The sequence below is a fragment of the Diaporthe batatas genome (assembly GCF_019321695.1).
Source record: "Diaporthe batatas strain CRI 302-4 chromosome Unknown Contig00001, whole genome shotgun sequence".
NCBI lineage: Eukaryota > Fungi > Ascomycota > Sordariomycetes > Diaporthales > Diaporthaceae > Diaporthe > Diaporthe batatas.
In genome coordinates this window covers 3,469,498-3,483,993 of record NW_025408548.1, presented here as the reverse complement: position 1 = coordinate 3,483,993, position 14,496 = coordinate 3,469,498, and the positions used below count along the sequence as shown (strand labels likewise).

Sequence of the window (14,496 nt, the reverse complement as noted above, 5' to 3'; positions counted from 1 at the left end):
CATGCCCCCATCCTGACCCTGACCCGACAGCAAGAGGCTCAAGTACTACCGCAGTAGATCACCAGGGCCGGGGCCAGGGTGTCCAGATCCAAGGGTCCACCTGAGCCGGCTGGAGCTACCCCACAATCCTGGTCCTGTACGGAGTACGGAGAACGGAGTACAGGTGGGCAAGCTTGAGCTCCCAAGAGCTGTGCCACAGTACCAAGAACAGTATTGTGCCAGTGCCCACCCAGGCCCGCCACCCCCCCCCCCCCCGACTTCCGCCCGGCCCAGCCCAGCAGCTTTGCGTGCATCCGCTGCGTGCGTGTGACGAAAGCTCCCTGGAGCCTTGGGCGGCCCCTCGACGAGCCTCGAGCCTCTGACTTTGATCTGGGCCTCGACTAACAGAGTACCAACCAACTTCCTTTCCTCACTCACATCTACCGCCGCATTTCCGCTCAACGGCAGGCCTGCACACCAAGAGTCGTTTCGTTCCCTTGGTTCGGTTCCAAAGCTGCGGCCAAGTCACCTGGCCCGCATCTGCCGCCTGTCTCTCATCCACCAGTCAGTGTCCAGGTCCGGATCTGTGCGTGGTCGCGGCAAGCACCCGGAGCTTGGTTGCTTGGGGAGCTCAGCCGTCAAGCCGCCGGCAACACCCATCGACACTTGGACCTCTCCGAGACTCGTTGACGACTCTACTAGTACACGAGCTGGTCTTGGAATCCAGACACAAACCACCACTGGCAGTGAACCCCGACCGCTCAGAAAACCATCGCCTGCGCGTCTCGCACTCACCACCGCCACCTCCACCTTCTGAGGCGCCCTCTCCCCCGTTCCGCCTCGCAGGCCCAGCTTCGAGCTGTGCGACCGACCAACCGACCGACCGACCGACCGAACCACCACAACCTTTCTTTCTTTCTGCCCCTGATCCGGCATTCCTCGAGCCACACCTCACCATCCTCGCCGTTCCTCGCGTCAACAGCCCAGTCGTCGCCACGGTTGGCAACTGATCACGCCTCCGCGCACTCCGCCAGCATGGATGACATATCAGACGCCCACTCTTCCTCTGCCGCAGCCATGTCTGCTGCGGCCGCAGCACAAGCTGCCCATTTCCTCGTCCAGAACTTGTCCTCCGTCGACACGATATCTCGCTCTACGTCACCGGGCGTGCCAATCCTGACCCCGGATGAGGACGACAAGAAGCGATACCGCCCGAGGACATTCGCCTACTTCTCCCAGCTGCCCTTCGCCGTCGAGGAGGACCACGAGCGCGACGAGGCTCTGCAGGGCATCCTGAAGAACCTGTATATCGCTGTCAAGGCTGAGGACTTCGCCCCCGGTGCGATGCACTGGACCAGGGAGCTACAAGGATGGTTGAACCTCAAGTTCGAGATGGTTCGCGAGCTGCGCGCCACCCTCGCCCAGCTCTACTACCACCTCGCCCTGGCGCCCGGCCTCGACAGCAACACCGCCGATCGTTTCACCAAGATGGTCATCACTCTCACCAAGTATGCAACAGTTCCTCCCCGTTCCTCCCCTTCCACCCCTGCTCACACGTCTCTTCAATAGGAAAAAGACCTACCTGAAACCAGGCGACGACCTATTCCTCGACTGGCGGCCGTTGTGGAAGGAGTTGAAAGGTCTGGTTCTGCCTTCAGAAAGCGCCGCGCATCAGTCAAGTAGAAGAAAGAGCGGAAGGCACCTGCTGAGGCTAGCCATGCACGCGCAGACATATTTCGACCCAAGCGACCGACAGGAGATGCTGGGTGAATTCCTGCCTCTGTTCAGCACCTCCGACCTATCCTGCGCGTACATTGCAACGGCCGCTATAAATGTGCTGGTGCCGACTGCGCCGTCGTTGCCCTCGCAGCCCCTTTCTCAGCCTTCCGACTACCTGCCCACATACTTCCACCTCTGGTCGCTCATGACGAGGTCCAAGTCTTTTGACATCTTCTTCCTAGACATCTACTCACGCATAGCAAGAGACTACCTCAGCTGCACTCATGTGCCGTACACCGAGCATGGTATATTTACCAAGGACCAGTCAGACCTCATCTTCACCGCCATACTCCGTCTCACTGAGGTCCCCGTGGGCCAGGCAAACTCGCCATACACTGCCCTTGACTATTCCATGGGCGCCGCCGTGTTTCTCGAGAGAGACAAGAAACGACACCCGGTGCCGCACATCGTTGCTAGGTGGATCGTGCACTCTCTGTCCCCCAAGTGCCTCAAGGCCGAGAGCTCCGTCATGGCCAGCCTAGAAGGCCTGATCGAGTCTATTGATACCTTTTTCCACCCGTCAAATCAAGGCTCGTGGACCAACTTTCTGGCACAGTTCGTCTTCTTCCTCACCCACGGTTTCGTGTCCAGGTGGAACCGTGAGCAGGTCGGCGAGCTTGACACACCGGCTGATCGGAAGATCACCCCGGAGCTCAGGAAACGCTTCGTCCTTGCGCTCAAGGAGGTCACCTTCATGGGCCTCTTTGCGAAGAGCATGAAAGCGGTCAGTTATTACACCAGCACACTACAGTGGCTGGCTTACCTCGAGCCAGACATCATTCTGCCTGGCGCATTGCAAAGATTCTACCCTAGTCTGCAGGGCTTGGTGGAAGTGCACCGCACCACATCCAGCCTGAGCGGCCTCATGATGATTGCAAATGTCATGTCAAAACACAAGGGCTTCAGGTGTCACCTCACAGCTTTGCTGGCCCTGGCACTACCCGGCATCGACGCCAACGACTTGGGCAAGACACAATACACGCTCAGCTTCATACAGAGCGTTGCGTACAGCATTCCGTTTGTGCCACTGGTCAAAGAGGGGTCTGAGGTGCGGGACACGGGCCTCGCTGTGCAATGGGTCCAGGGCGAGATGGACCGCATGGAGCGCGAGGGCCAGGATGTCCAGATTAACTACCAAGAAGAGTTGTCAGACGAGGACGAGGCCAACATTGTCCGCTCCTCCACCGCTGCCTTCGGGGAGTTCGTCCTTACTTTACTTGGCAAAGTTTTCACCCTCCTAGAGAACCTGCCCGACGCGTCACAAGTGCGCGCCAACTCCCCAGAAGACAATGTCATCAACACCCTACCCGCGGCTCTGACCCCGCTTTTTGCGTCGTTGTCGCCGGAGCTCTTCGACCAGGCTTTGGAAAAGGTAGCGGCTTTCGTTTCGTCTCATGTCGTGCATCAGGCCAGAGATGCCATGGCCTGGATTTGCAATGCCCTCTGCAAGGTCAACCCAGAGAAGACTCTCAAGGCGTTCATCCCCATGCTCATCGTCAATATCCGTAATGAGATCGATTACAATGGTGCTGCGTCGGATCGCAGCAGCGGAACTGATGTGTTGCCACGGGACCGCGCTCTTGTATGGCACGTGAGCATGCTGAGCATGACGGTCGTCAACGTCGGCGCCGAGGTTCTCAAATACAAGACAGAGCTATTTGACATCGCCCAGTATATGCAAGACAAGTGTCGCGGCATACCGACCATACACATATCAAATTACATACACCACTTGCTACTGAACCTGACTCATACCTACTCCGTCGATACAAATCTGTACGAGCCAGAGGTGATCAAGAGGGGCTTGGATGTGGACGACTGGGGCAAGACAACGTCTCCGGCAGACTTGACCATCAAATGGCACCGGCCATCCACAGAGGAAATCCAATTTGCCGTCGAGCTCTTCGAGTCCCAAGCCCACGGCGCATCTGAGAGGCTAGAATCGCTAATGAGTGACCAAACTCCTGTTAGCCGCAAGGGCAAGAACAAAGAATGGGGAGACGAGGTCTCAAGGCAACTTACACAGCTGAGGCTCGTCATCTCTGGTGTATCCGCCCTGTTTGATCCGAAACGAGCTGCTGGCGAAGCGAATGGCCAGAGGACAGAAGATGGCAGGATTGAAGCAGATGGCGATACCATCATGGACGAGGACGAAGACCCTCTGGCCGAAGTTGCCGACGATGAAGAACTGAAGCGCCAGTACCGGTACCCATCCGGATACATCCTGGATGCGAAGAGCCCGTTGTATAATCGTATTCACGAGCTTCGGGAGGATATCGGACGGCTCCTCTCCAAAACTCATGGTTTCCTCAATACCAACGCGGAGGATGATGTTACCTGCTTCACCGCCTTGTACGCCACATTCCGCACGTGGATCACCGATGTTGGCATCGAGAGATCTGCGCACCCGCTGGAGCGTCTGTCGAGGCTGTACAAGGCCGACATCACTCCGTTCAAGATCCCCGGCCTGCGCAAGGTCTATCCTCGTCCGCTTCTGGTGAAGCGAGCAGATGCGTATCAACTTCAGCGGGTGAAATACAATGCCTCGTATCGGCAAAAGAGCGACCTCGACAAGCGGCTTCTCCTTGATCTTGCTGAATCTTGCATATCCTCATACGCCGATGTCCGAAGAGTCGCACAGGGCGCACAAGATTCGTCGCTCAAGGTGCTTATCGGTGGTCGTCCTCTGGTAATCCCAGTCATACTTGAGAAATACCGCAAGGCTCTCCAGGACAACGATCACGACCACATCAAAGGCGCAATGTACACTTTGCTCTTCACGTCCCTGACGAAGACCCTATTGAAAGACTGGCGTTTTGCCCCTGACCTGATGCGACTGTACATTCAGACGGCCAGCGTTGACAAAGCCTCGATACAGCGGCTGCTATCTACCGCGCTCTACCCCCTGCTCGACTTTGGTAAGCCCTTTGAGCGCATGGTGGTGGTAGATGCCAAAGCTGTGGACACGATCAAGCCAGCGGAGGATTGCTCGAAGGTCATACAAACGAGGCACGATTTTATTCTTGAGCGCAGGAAGAGGGTCGAGACCAAGAAGGGAATGCTGGGGCTCGAGCTCATCGAGAAAGCCAAGGGGGCACATTGGAAGGTCAGCCTCAAGTGCGCCATTTTTGCAACAAATATGGTCCTCCGGTTCGACACGCTTGCGCCACAACAGTTTGTGGACTTGGTCGTCAACGGCACAAACGATGATCACCCAGGCTTGCGAGCCAACTACCAGCTCGCATTCTCCAACATCTTCTCAAGCATCGACCTGAGAGCCGTTTACAGCCACAACTACCGCAACTACCTGCTGGAAGAGGACTCAGACAACGTCAAGTTGGAGATTGAGGTTCCGGCTAACGACCCTGAGTGGACTGACAAATTCATCAGCTCCTTTGGCAGGCTCGACAAGGCTGACTACTTTGTCGATGCTGACCACCCTGGATGGCTGGTCTGGGGCAAGAAGTTCAACGCGTCCAAGGCTGATCCTGAGCCCTTTACGGCATACGACGAGACAGAGAAGAGGGTAAGGGAGCAGGTCGGAAAGCTCCTGACCAAAGAGTGGTTCGCAAAATGCTTCGAGTTCATGAAGCAAGAGCCTCGAGATGCGAGTGCAGACAAGTTCCGCATGCAGAATGTGATCCTTCTTATGCATGTTTTCGACTTGATAAACTACGGCATGACAGCTGTCAAATTCGAGGACATCAAGGAATTGGTTGAAGAAATCTACGGAGACGGGAGTGACAAGCACCAGCACAGGGCCACGGCAGAGATCCTAGGCGCCATGCTGTCAGGCGGCATCGATGATCCCCGAGAATATCGAGACAAGGTCTGGAGTTTCGCGGGGCCGATGATGCTCAAGATCTTCGACGACTCCCTGACGCCAGAGAACCTCCAGTACTGGATGACATGCCTCCACCTGACGGTAGACGCCAAGGATCCCCGGCGTTCCCGTGAGATAGTCGAGAGCTTGAGCTCCTTCAGACTGGACATGTCCTCCAACGCTGCCTTCAAGGAAGCCGCCAAGGTTCAACTGCTCGAGCTCGTCATCAACGACGCCGGCTGGCACTTCCAGCTGGAGAAGCCAATTCTGGAAGACTTCCTGGCTCACATTGACCATCCATACAAATCTGTGCGAGAATCCATTGGTCGGGTGATCGCCACAGTCTATCGTACACGGTATCACGAGTCCTTCCCCAACGTGACGAAGTTGCTTGAGGCCAACAAGGCGGAGTCTTCTGTGGGCATTCGGCCTTACCAGCCAACAGCAGAGTTCTCTGCTACTGTCAAGGAGGTGTTCGCTCGCCTCGAAAAGTGGCGACACGAGCGGACTCCCGGCCAGCAGGAGCCATCCAGCTACACGAATGGATCAAAGACGGTGCTCACCTGGCTCGACTCAATGCTGAGCTCCCAAGAATGCACCCAGCTCGTCCCGTTCTTCCCGGATCCTTTCATCGACCAGCTGCTTCATATGATGGACGTCAAGGAAGACCCAGAGCTCATGCGGCTAGCATATCACGTATACCGACACCTGGCCAATATCTCGTTCCGTGAGGGCGAGGACGAGGCTTTCATCAAGGCTCTTATCCGCATAGGACGGTCTGCTTCCTCATGGCACCAACGCCTGCGCGCGCTCGTGAACATGCAAGTCATATACTTCCGACGACTCTTCTTAACGGCACCTAAGCACAGAGAGATGCTCTTCGAGGCCGTGGGCGACATGCTCTCTGACACACAGCTCGAGGTGCGGGACTGCGCGTCCAACACACTTGCCGGAATGATCCGTTGCTCCCCAGTATCTCTTCGCACCCCCATCATCAAGAGTTTGATTGAAAGATTCAAGCAACAGCTCAGAGAAAATCCAATGCCAAAGCGCAAGCTTCCGGGGACAGACACGCCAGTGGACACCCAGAAGCAAGTAGTGCGACGCCATGCCGCCGTCCTTGGTTTGGGAGCGCTCATCGAGGCTTTCCCTTATGCCACCCCGCCCCCACCATGGATGCCAGATGTTCTCGCACATCTGGCCAGGAGGCCCGCCACAGACCCGGGAGTTGTGGGTAAAGCGGCCAAGACTGTGCTAGCAGAGTTCAAGAAGACGAGGCAGGATAGCTGGACGGTTGATCAGAAGGTAAGCCTGACTCCCTTGATGTGTCCTTGTTGAGACCGCCCTCCGCATGCTGACGCCTGGTTCCCGTGCAGTACTTCACGCCTGAGCAGCTTGAGGATTTGGAAGGCGTGCTTTGGAAGAGTTACTTCGCTTGAACACGTTGCAGACACAAGTTCGCGTGACTCGCGAAGGATTATGTGGGTGTGAGATCGCCGCATTATTACCACCCACACCTGGGCCATAAAAGAATAGGAATGAGGTGACCAGCTCCGGACCCCCTGATGAAAGATGGCCTAACAGAGGCGTGTCACCTAAATGATCAGGATGAGGTCAGGAGCGCCCAAACACATACCCACACATGGCGAGGCGGATTCAACGACCATTAACATCTCCGGCAGCCAGGCGTGCCATGACTGCCAAACATGTCATCATGCATGTTGCTTGCTTCATTATATGGACGAAGAGGTGGCACCCGCTCACCCACAGGCGAATCTGCGCACGCGTCCCGAGGGCCGTGGCCGGTGAGCGGCTGCAGGGAATCAAACCACCCTGGAGGGGGCTTGTACATGTACAGTCAGCTTGTTTCCTGTAGAATACAGCGAGGGCGGTGTGTCATTCACCATGACCGCCGCCTAGAATGCCAATCCTTTTGTGCATGTATTGTTGGTCTGGGGGGGGGGGGCTTTTGCTTTTTCCACAAGTAAAACCCCCCCGCCTGATGAACTAGACTTCTGTGCCGCACACGGACAGGGCACAGAGCACAGACAACGGTTATGATGTTGCTGATTAATTTGACACTTGGCTGCGGTCGGGGACAGGATGGACATTGTGGAGGGGGCTGCCGGCGTCAGCAGGTAGTACCGGTAGCCTCGGACACCTCAACCTGCGCTGACCTCTCTGTAAAGTATGCGGCTCTAGAACAAGTCGAAGCAGCACACATACCGCGTGCTCATCTCATCTCCGGGCCACATCAGACCGAGACCCAAGCGACGAGCACCAACGCAGACCGAGACCATGCCTCCACCACAAGGAAACCCAAACGTTCTCGAGGGGCCAGGTAAGCAGGAATATATGCCGTCTTACATGAAAGAACCCCCCCCCCCCTCCCCCGGCGGATCACGCATCAACGCTTTGTCGTCAGATTGAGTCATCGTTGACCAATATTCCCCTCACCTGCAGGTGATTACAGCGTCACAACCAAGGTCCACAGCGACACGTACCCAGCCATCGACCCCAGCAAGCTCGATCCGACCCTCCTCAAAGGCCGAGCCGTGTACATCTGCGGCGCGTCCAGGGGCATAGGGAAGGCCATCGCCACGTCATTCGCGCGCGGCGGCGCCTCCCTCATCGCCATCGGCGCCCGCGCCACAACCTCCCTGGAGCCTGTGGCCGAGGAGCTGAGGGCGGCGGCGCGGGACGCCGGGCGGGAGGAGCCGCGGGTCGTGTGCGTTGCGCTGGACGCGTCGTCGGCCAAGAGCGTGGCATCCGCGGCCGAGTCGGTGGGGCGCGAGTTCGGCAGCCTGGACGTGGTGGTGCAGAACGCGGGCATCATCGGGCCCCCCACGCGCATCATCGACGCGGACCCAGACGACTGGTGGCGGGTCTGCGAGGTCAACCTCCGGGGCCAGTTCCTCACGGCCAGGAACTTCCTGCCGCTGCTGCTGGGGAAGCCAGAGGGCCTGCGGACGTTCGTCACGGTCGCCAGTGTCGGCGCGCACCTCCTCAACGAGGGGTACAGCAACTACCAGTCCAGCAAGCTAGGGAACCTGAGGCTTGCCGAGTTTGTGGACCGGGAGCATGGCCGTGAGGGAGTGAGCGCGTGGTGCGTGCACCCGGGCAATGTCCTGACTGATATGGCCGGTGGCCCCGACGGCGAGGTTGCTCGGACCATGAGCGATAGTGAGTCTATTTCTCTCCTCCCCTCAAGTTGCACGTGTATGTCTTTGTGTGAACTATTTCTGATGCCATGTCTCAGTCTTCGTGGATACTCCCGAGATCAGCGCTGACACAATCGTCTACCTGACGGCGGAAAAGCGCCAGTGGCTGAGTGGGCGGTACATCAACTGTACGTGGGACATGCCTGAGCTTCTAGCGCAGGAGGATGAAATTGTCAAGGGTGATAAGTTGAAGGTGCGACTCGTCATCTGAGACGACAATCTAGGCTGTACAGAGTTTGTGTGACGGGGCCATATTTAGACTTTCGGGCCCTGGACTAGGAGCTTATCTCGTACTTCCCCTCTATGTATGCCCCCTGAGCAGCTCTGCATAGCTCTAGTAGCTACGTTTCACCTGAATTGATGACACTTGGGGAATGGCAGTCGCATTTTCCGAATCATAAAAGTGTTTGTCTACAGGTGGCTCAGGATCAAATCGGAAACATATGTTAGTAAGTTGAGAAAATAATATCTCCTCACTTTGGGTTTTTGAGTCTGCGATGTGAAATATAATTTACATCGCGCCCTCAGTGTAGAGTGATGGCTTCCAAGGTTTGCAATCTTTCCTGACTACTTACCAAAACGAAATTCTATAGGTTGCCACCTCTACCTTCCAGTTGGTAGCAAGGTGACAATCTCGGGGATTTACCCATGGCTACTTTTATAATCTGTGGTCTCGCTCCCCGTCCAACACATCTGAACTTCTTTATTGTATGCTATCACTTCCGCAGAAGAACCCCGGATATGTTAAGTTCGAATATCACGCTACTGGCACAGGCGAACTATCAGAAAACTTCAGGACTCGTCCGCTTCGCTAAGATGAACTCTCAAAACCCACTCTACATATTTCCACTTATATTTGCTGCAAAGATGTTGAGGCCATCGACTGACACTTTTTGAAGGAACAATTGCAAACTTGTGTCCAGCATTCCTTGCACAGACACGGCCAACCCAACAATTTACCGAGTTTCTGGGGTTCCTAAATGAGGCTCAACTGCGGGCCTGGGTCAGCAAGAGAAACTTCCAAATTGGATGGATAGTTTTCGACTCAAGATTGAAGAGTGCTCCATCTCAGTGCCAACAAGTGATTGGGCGGGCTTCTCAACCCCGCTCTTGCGGCTGAAGCGTCGTCGCAAGCTGTGGCTGAAGCCGTCACATTGATCCATCACTAGATGTTGGTTCTCTTTTGGGTAAGGCTACAGCTTCGAGACTCCCATCACCATTTGTGCGGGTGGCTCATGATGTCATTCTGGATTCCCGTGATGCGTGTTTCCTGCACATTAACGACCGAGGATCAGATCCTGCCCTCATACTCACCGCCGGACTGATCCGCATTGGAATGTGGCTAGATGGACACGACAATAAGGCGCACACAGCCCACCTGGGCAAGCGTGGATGAGTCCGAAGGGCCGGAGGGGAAGGGCGGGCCACCAGGAAGTGCCAACGCGTGCAGATGAGCCCGAATCACGGATGTGGCAAAGGATGTAGGCACACTCCTGAGACGCACGTCATCAAAGCGAGGGCGCAGGGCCGTCCAGTAAGGAGTGGAAACTGGACAATTCTAGCCTTGGTTGAAGAGAGTCCGCCGCTTTCGTTGGGCACTCTGGAGCCCCAGTGGCGTCAGCTGCTGATATACTACTGCAGTCTCCAGCCCGGTGGGAAATATCGAGCAGCCGGAAAAGGGTCCTGTGACCGACGGTGAGCTGCATGATCCTTCCCACCGTTACATCCGAGGGGTCGCTCGGCTCAGCCCTATAGGCCATAGGGCCTCAGATAACCTTCACCGATGAGTGATTGTGGAACTGGCTGCCCGGGCCCACGGGTGGTGGGGAGCAAGACGTGTCAGAAAACCAGAAGACGCAGCGCCGGATTAGTCAAGAAGAACCAGAACGTCTTGTCCCTGCCTTGTTCCTCTGGAATCATCTACTGACTCGAGCCGTGCAGCCCCCAACCGTCTTACTAAGTGGCTTTCCTCGTGCGATATGCCCCCCACACATGTGCAACCCCGGAGCCTCAGCCCTATTACACGGACCCAAACCCATCGAGTCCAGATCCAGGCCGACGAGCTAAGTCGTGCCCCACGGAGCATTTTCCCTGTCTGCAGGGTCAGCAAGCCCAACAACTTCCGGGCTTGGCTAAGCCGGGCCGTCCATCAATCACCACGAACCGTCGCTGCTGCCGGTGAGAACAAGCCCTGTCGTCGCGGAGCACCACTGTCGTCCCGGACTGGGACCACACCGGGACATGCGGCTCATTTTCTCACACCGGCAGGGCCGACCTTGGGTTTCGTAAGCGTTCACGTCAGCCGAAGGCAGAAGTCGTGGGGTTCGTGCTGCGTTCGCAGGTCTAGGTCCGGGTCTAGTCGCTGTTGGCTTGTGAGTATGGTTGTGAGTGCGAGTGCCCACTGCCAGTGAGTGTGCGTGTGATATGATGGGCCCATGGCGTTGGTGTCCGTGCCGCAGTGACCTTCTTACCCGATCTGAACAACGGCATGAACCCCTCCAGGGAGAGACGCATGGTGGCTGGCTGGCTGGCTGGCTGGCTGGGTGTGTGCGTGTGTGGATGGGTGTGATGTGGTGTGCCACAGTGTGTCCTGGAGTATATAGCGGACGTGGTGCCGGTGTCTATTCAAGCTGAACAACGCACCATGCCATCGTATTCCCTTACTCTCTCTAGACATAGACCAGTTGACGGCAGGTGCCACTGCGTCCCTTCCGATCCCACAGACGGCTCTCGGTCACAGTGATTCATATCGTCCGTCGCCAGTAATAGTTACCAGTTACCTTTGAGTACCTTTCTTTCAACTCTGCTTTCCTGAACCACGCAGGACAACGCAGAACCGCGCAAACACAAGATGGTCTCACACAACGTTCCGTCTCTCGTCATGTGGAGGGATCTGACGCCCTACCCCGGACGCCTCATACAGTCGTCAGCAGCTTCTCCCCACGTCCTCATCGTCGGTGCAGGGGTAACGGGCCTCGTGACCGCCTGGGTCCTTCTGGATAAGGGGTACAAGGTCACCATCGTGTCCAAGGACTGGGCCAACTTCACCCCAAGCAACCGACTCACAGCACAGATCGCGGGTGCCCTCTGGGAGTACCCTCCTGCCGTCTGTGGAGCCCACACCGACCGCATCTCTCTTTCCAATTCCAAGCGCTGGTGCATGACGGCGTATCATGCCTGGGATGCCATCGCCTCTCTGCCCGAGCTGAGTCGTGCCTCCGGGGTGAGGATGATGCCCTCGGATTTCTTCTTCCCAGCACCAATCGAGAAGGATCCTGCACAGTTCTCCAAGATGGCTGAGATCATCTCCAGTGGCGTCAAGGGATTCCGACAGGACAGCAAGTTGATGGAGCAGCGACACGTAAACCCAAGCTACGGTGCTGTCGATGCCTATGAGTTGCTGGCCCCCATCATTGACACAGACCAGGCCATGATGTGGCTGATGAGTCTGGTCCACGGGAAGGGAGCCACCACCGTGACCGAGACAATCACCGGAGACCTGCTCCACCAAGAAGACATCCTCCGCGAGCGCTTCGGCGTTGACGCCATCGTTAACGCAACCGGCCTCGCAGGCACGGAAATCGCCGGCGACGCGACATGTTACCCGATCCGTGGTGCCCTGATCCGGGTCATAAACGACGGCAAGAACTTCCCCAAGGTTGAGGCCGCCCTGACCATAACTGCTGATGCGATACACGACTCCAACGAGATCGTGTTCCTGGTGCCTCGCAACGACAACATCCTCCTCATCGGCGGCATCGCCCAGCCGCACGAGTCCACCCTCGACCTGACCCTCGACTCGCCCGTCGTGAAGCGCATGCGCGAGCGCTGCGAGGCCTTCCTCCCTGGCCTCAAGAACGCCCGCCTCGACTCCATGTACCCCCTGGCCCAGGGGCTCCGGCCTTTCAGGCAGAGGAATGTTCGAGTCGAGAGGGAGCTTCGAAACATACCTGGCACCGACAGGCCGAGCAGGATTGTGCACTCATACGGACAAGGAGGAGCCGGGTGGAGTCTTTCTTTTGGGTGCGCTGGTGATGTCGCAAGCCTGGTTGAAGATGCAATCTGCGACCTGATGCCAACGCCAATGGAATTTGATCACTCATATTCCGACGGGACTGAATCCTATGGGACAACGACGAGTTCTTTTGTCTCCGTCAGCATGAAGAATCACGATGAGTGATGGGATTTTGCGATGAGCGTTGGCATGGACGATGTCTTGGGTGATCAGGTTTCAAAGACCTCGAGCTGGCACTAGAGATATTCTCTTGTTAGCAGTCCACGTGTAATATTTCTCTTTTCGTTTTGATTTTGCTAGGGAGGTTCAATGGCCCGTGACCCAGTATATTGGCCTTTCCGTTTGGGAATGGGACTTGTTATTACGAAGAACTTCGTCGTGGCCAAAGTGGGCAGGAAAATTTAGAAAGTTATCACTTTGATAGCAAAGAGATTGATAAAGACCCTACCATTCTGTGCATGAGTTCCACGGTTTCTCCACTGTGTCATCATACCTGGAACATTTCGCATATGCTGTGTAACCACAGAGCTAACCTCGTGAGGGCTATCGAGATGTCCGCACCGAGACTGCGCCAATACAAGCGAGAATTGTATAAAGCTACCGGTTCGAAGCTGATCCGGTGTCCAATATGTAAATATAAGAGGACAAAAGATAGAATCACGGCCCAGAAGATCAAGTGGTGTCGTAACTTGAAGAAGCATCGCGATATCGGCGCACTTGGAAAAGGCTCTCTCGCGTCGGCACTGGGATTCCGGTGTGACGGGCCATTCGGCTGTTGAGGATGCCGTCTAAAATGGATCCCGATGGATGCGTTCCACGTATGGTCTCGAAGATTACGGTGGCTTCTGTTCATCGCGCTACCCAGGTGCCGGACTGGCGTGGACGTGTTTCTTGAGGCGGGTAGCTTGTCAGCTAAAGAATGCCAACAGGAAAAGCCGAAAGAGGGCCACGCAGAACTCTATCAGTCAGTCTCCTCGTGCTGTCTAAATGGAATGGAATTTGTACCAACGTCCTCAAAATGCAGCACCTTTAGAAGCTCTGGACTCTGAGACAAGATGAAGCGGCAGGTGGGCACCCATAATATTCAGCTGCTTCATAGCAAACAAAGAAGACAAGCTTAAGCCCACGCGGGCCATTGCGGCTGCGAACTAGTTCTTTACAGGCGGAAGATGATCCCATCCTTGTTGGCGTCTCAAAAAGTCTCAGATCTATCGTTATTCTAGCTTACGGCTTTTGCGATTGACAAGGTGGTCGGGAGTTCTTACCCTTGGGCATGTGTAATCCTGCCCAGATGTCGCTTGGCTGTCGAGGCTGACTAACTGGGTAGGCAGAGTGCGCACGAAATGATTCACAAGTGGGCGCATAATTCTTAGAGCCATTCAAATGGGTGACGTGAGGCCGGACGTCTTCTTCCAGAGCAATGAACAGGCATTTCTGCCGTGTCACATTGAGAGTTGCAAAGTTTCTATTTCGTTGGACGGTTCTTAGCCGTACTCAAACGGCGTGACGAGCACAGGACTTTCTCTCATGGTTCACAATAGTGCTGACGGGTCTTCGGATCTCATCTATCTTGTGCGACCCAAATATTGGGCTTGTGGAATCCGAGGCTGCTCGTTACTTTCCGGGGCGACACCACTGCAGTTCTTCGGCTTCGAACACCTGGGCACTTGGTAACGTTA

General features: G+C 56.0%; 2 protein-coding genes across 2 annotated transcripts; both read left to right on the top strand.

The window, feature by feature from the left end:
* Window positions 1–1,014: 1,014 nt before the first annotated feature.
* On the top strand, window positions 1,015–7,020 carry KVR01_000011 (uncharacterized protein; the record flags this gene model as incomplete). Its single annotated transcript, XM_044790670.1, has 3 exons — window positions 1,015–1,487; window positions 1,549–6,886; window positions 6,958–7,020. 3 exons carry the CDS (start codon window positions 1,015–1,017, stop codon window positions 7,018–7,020), a joined length of 5,874 nt encoding a protein of 1,957 aa, XP_044649960.1.
* Window positions 7,021–11,347: 4,327 nt separating this feature from the next.
* Window positions 11,348–12,982, top strand: KVR01_001029 (uncharacterized protein; the record flags this gene model as incomplete). Its single annotated transcript, XM_044786048.1, has 1 exon — window positions 11,348–12,982. The coding sequence occupies exon 1, from the start codon at window positions 11,654–11,656 to the stop codon at window positions 12,980–12,982; it is 1,329 nt and encodes a 442-aa protein (XP_044650978.1). The 5' UTR covers window positions 11,348–11,653.
* Between the last annotated feature and the right edge of the window lie 1,514 nt (window positions 12,983–14,496).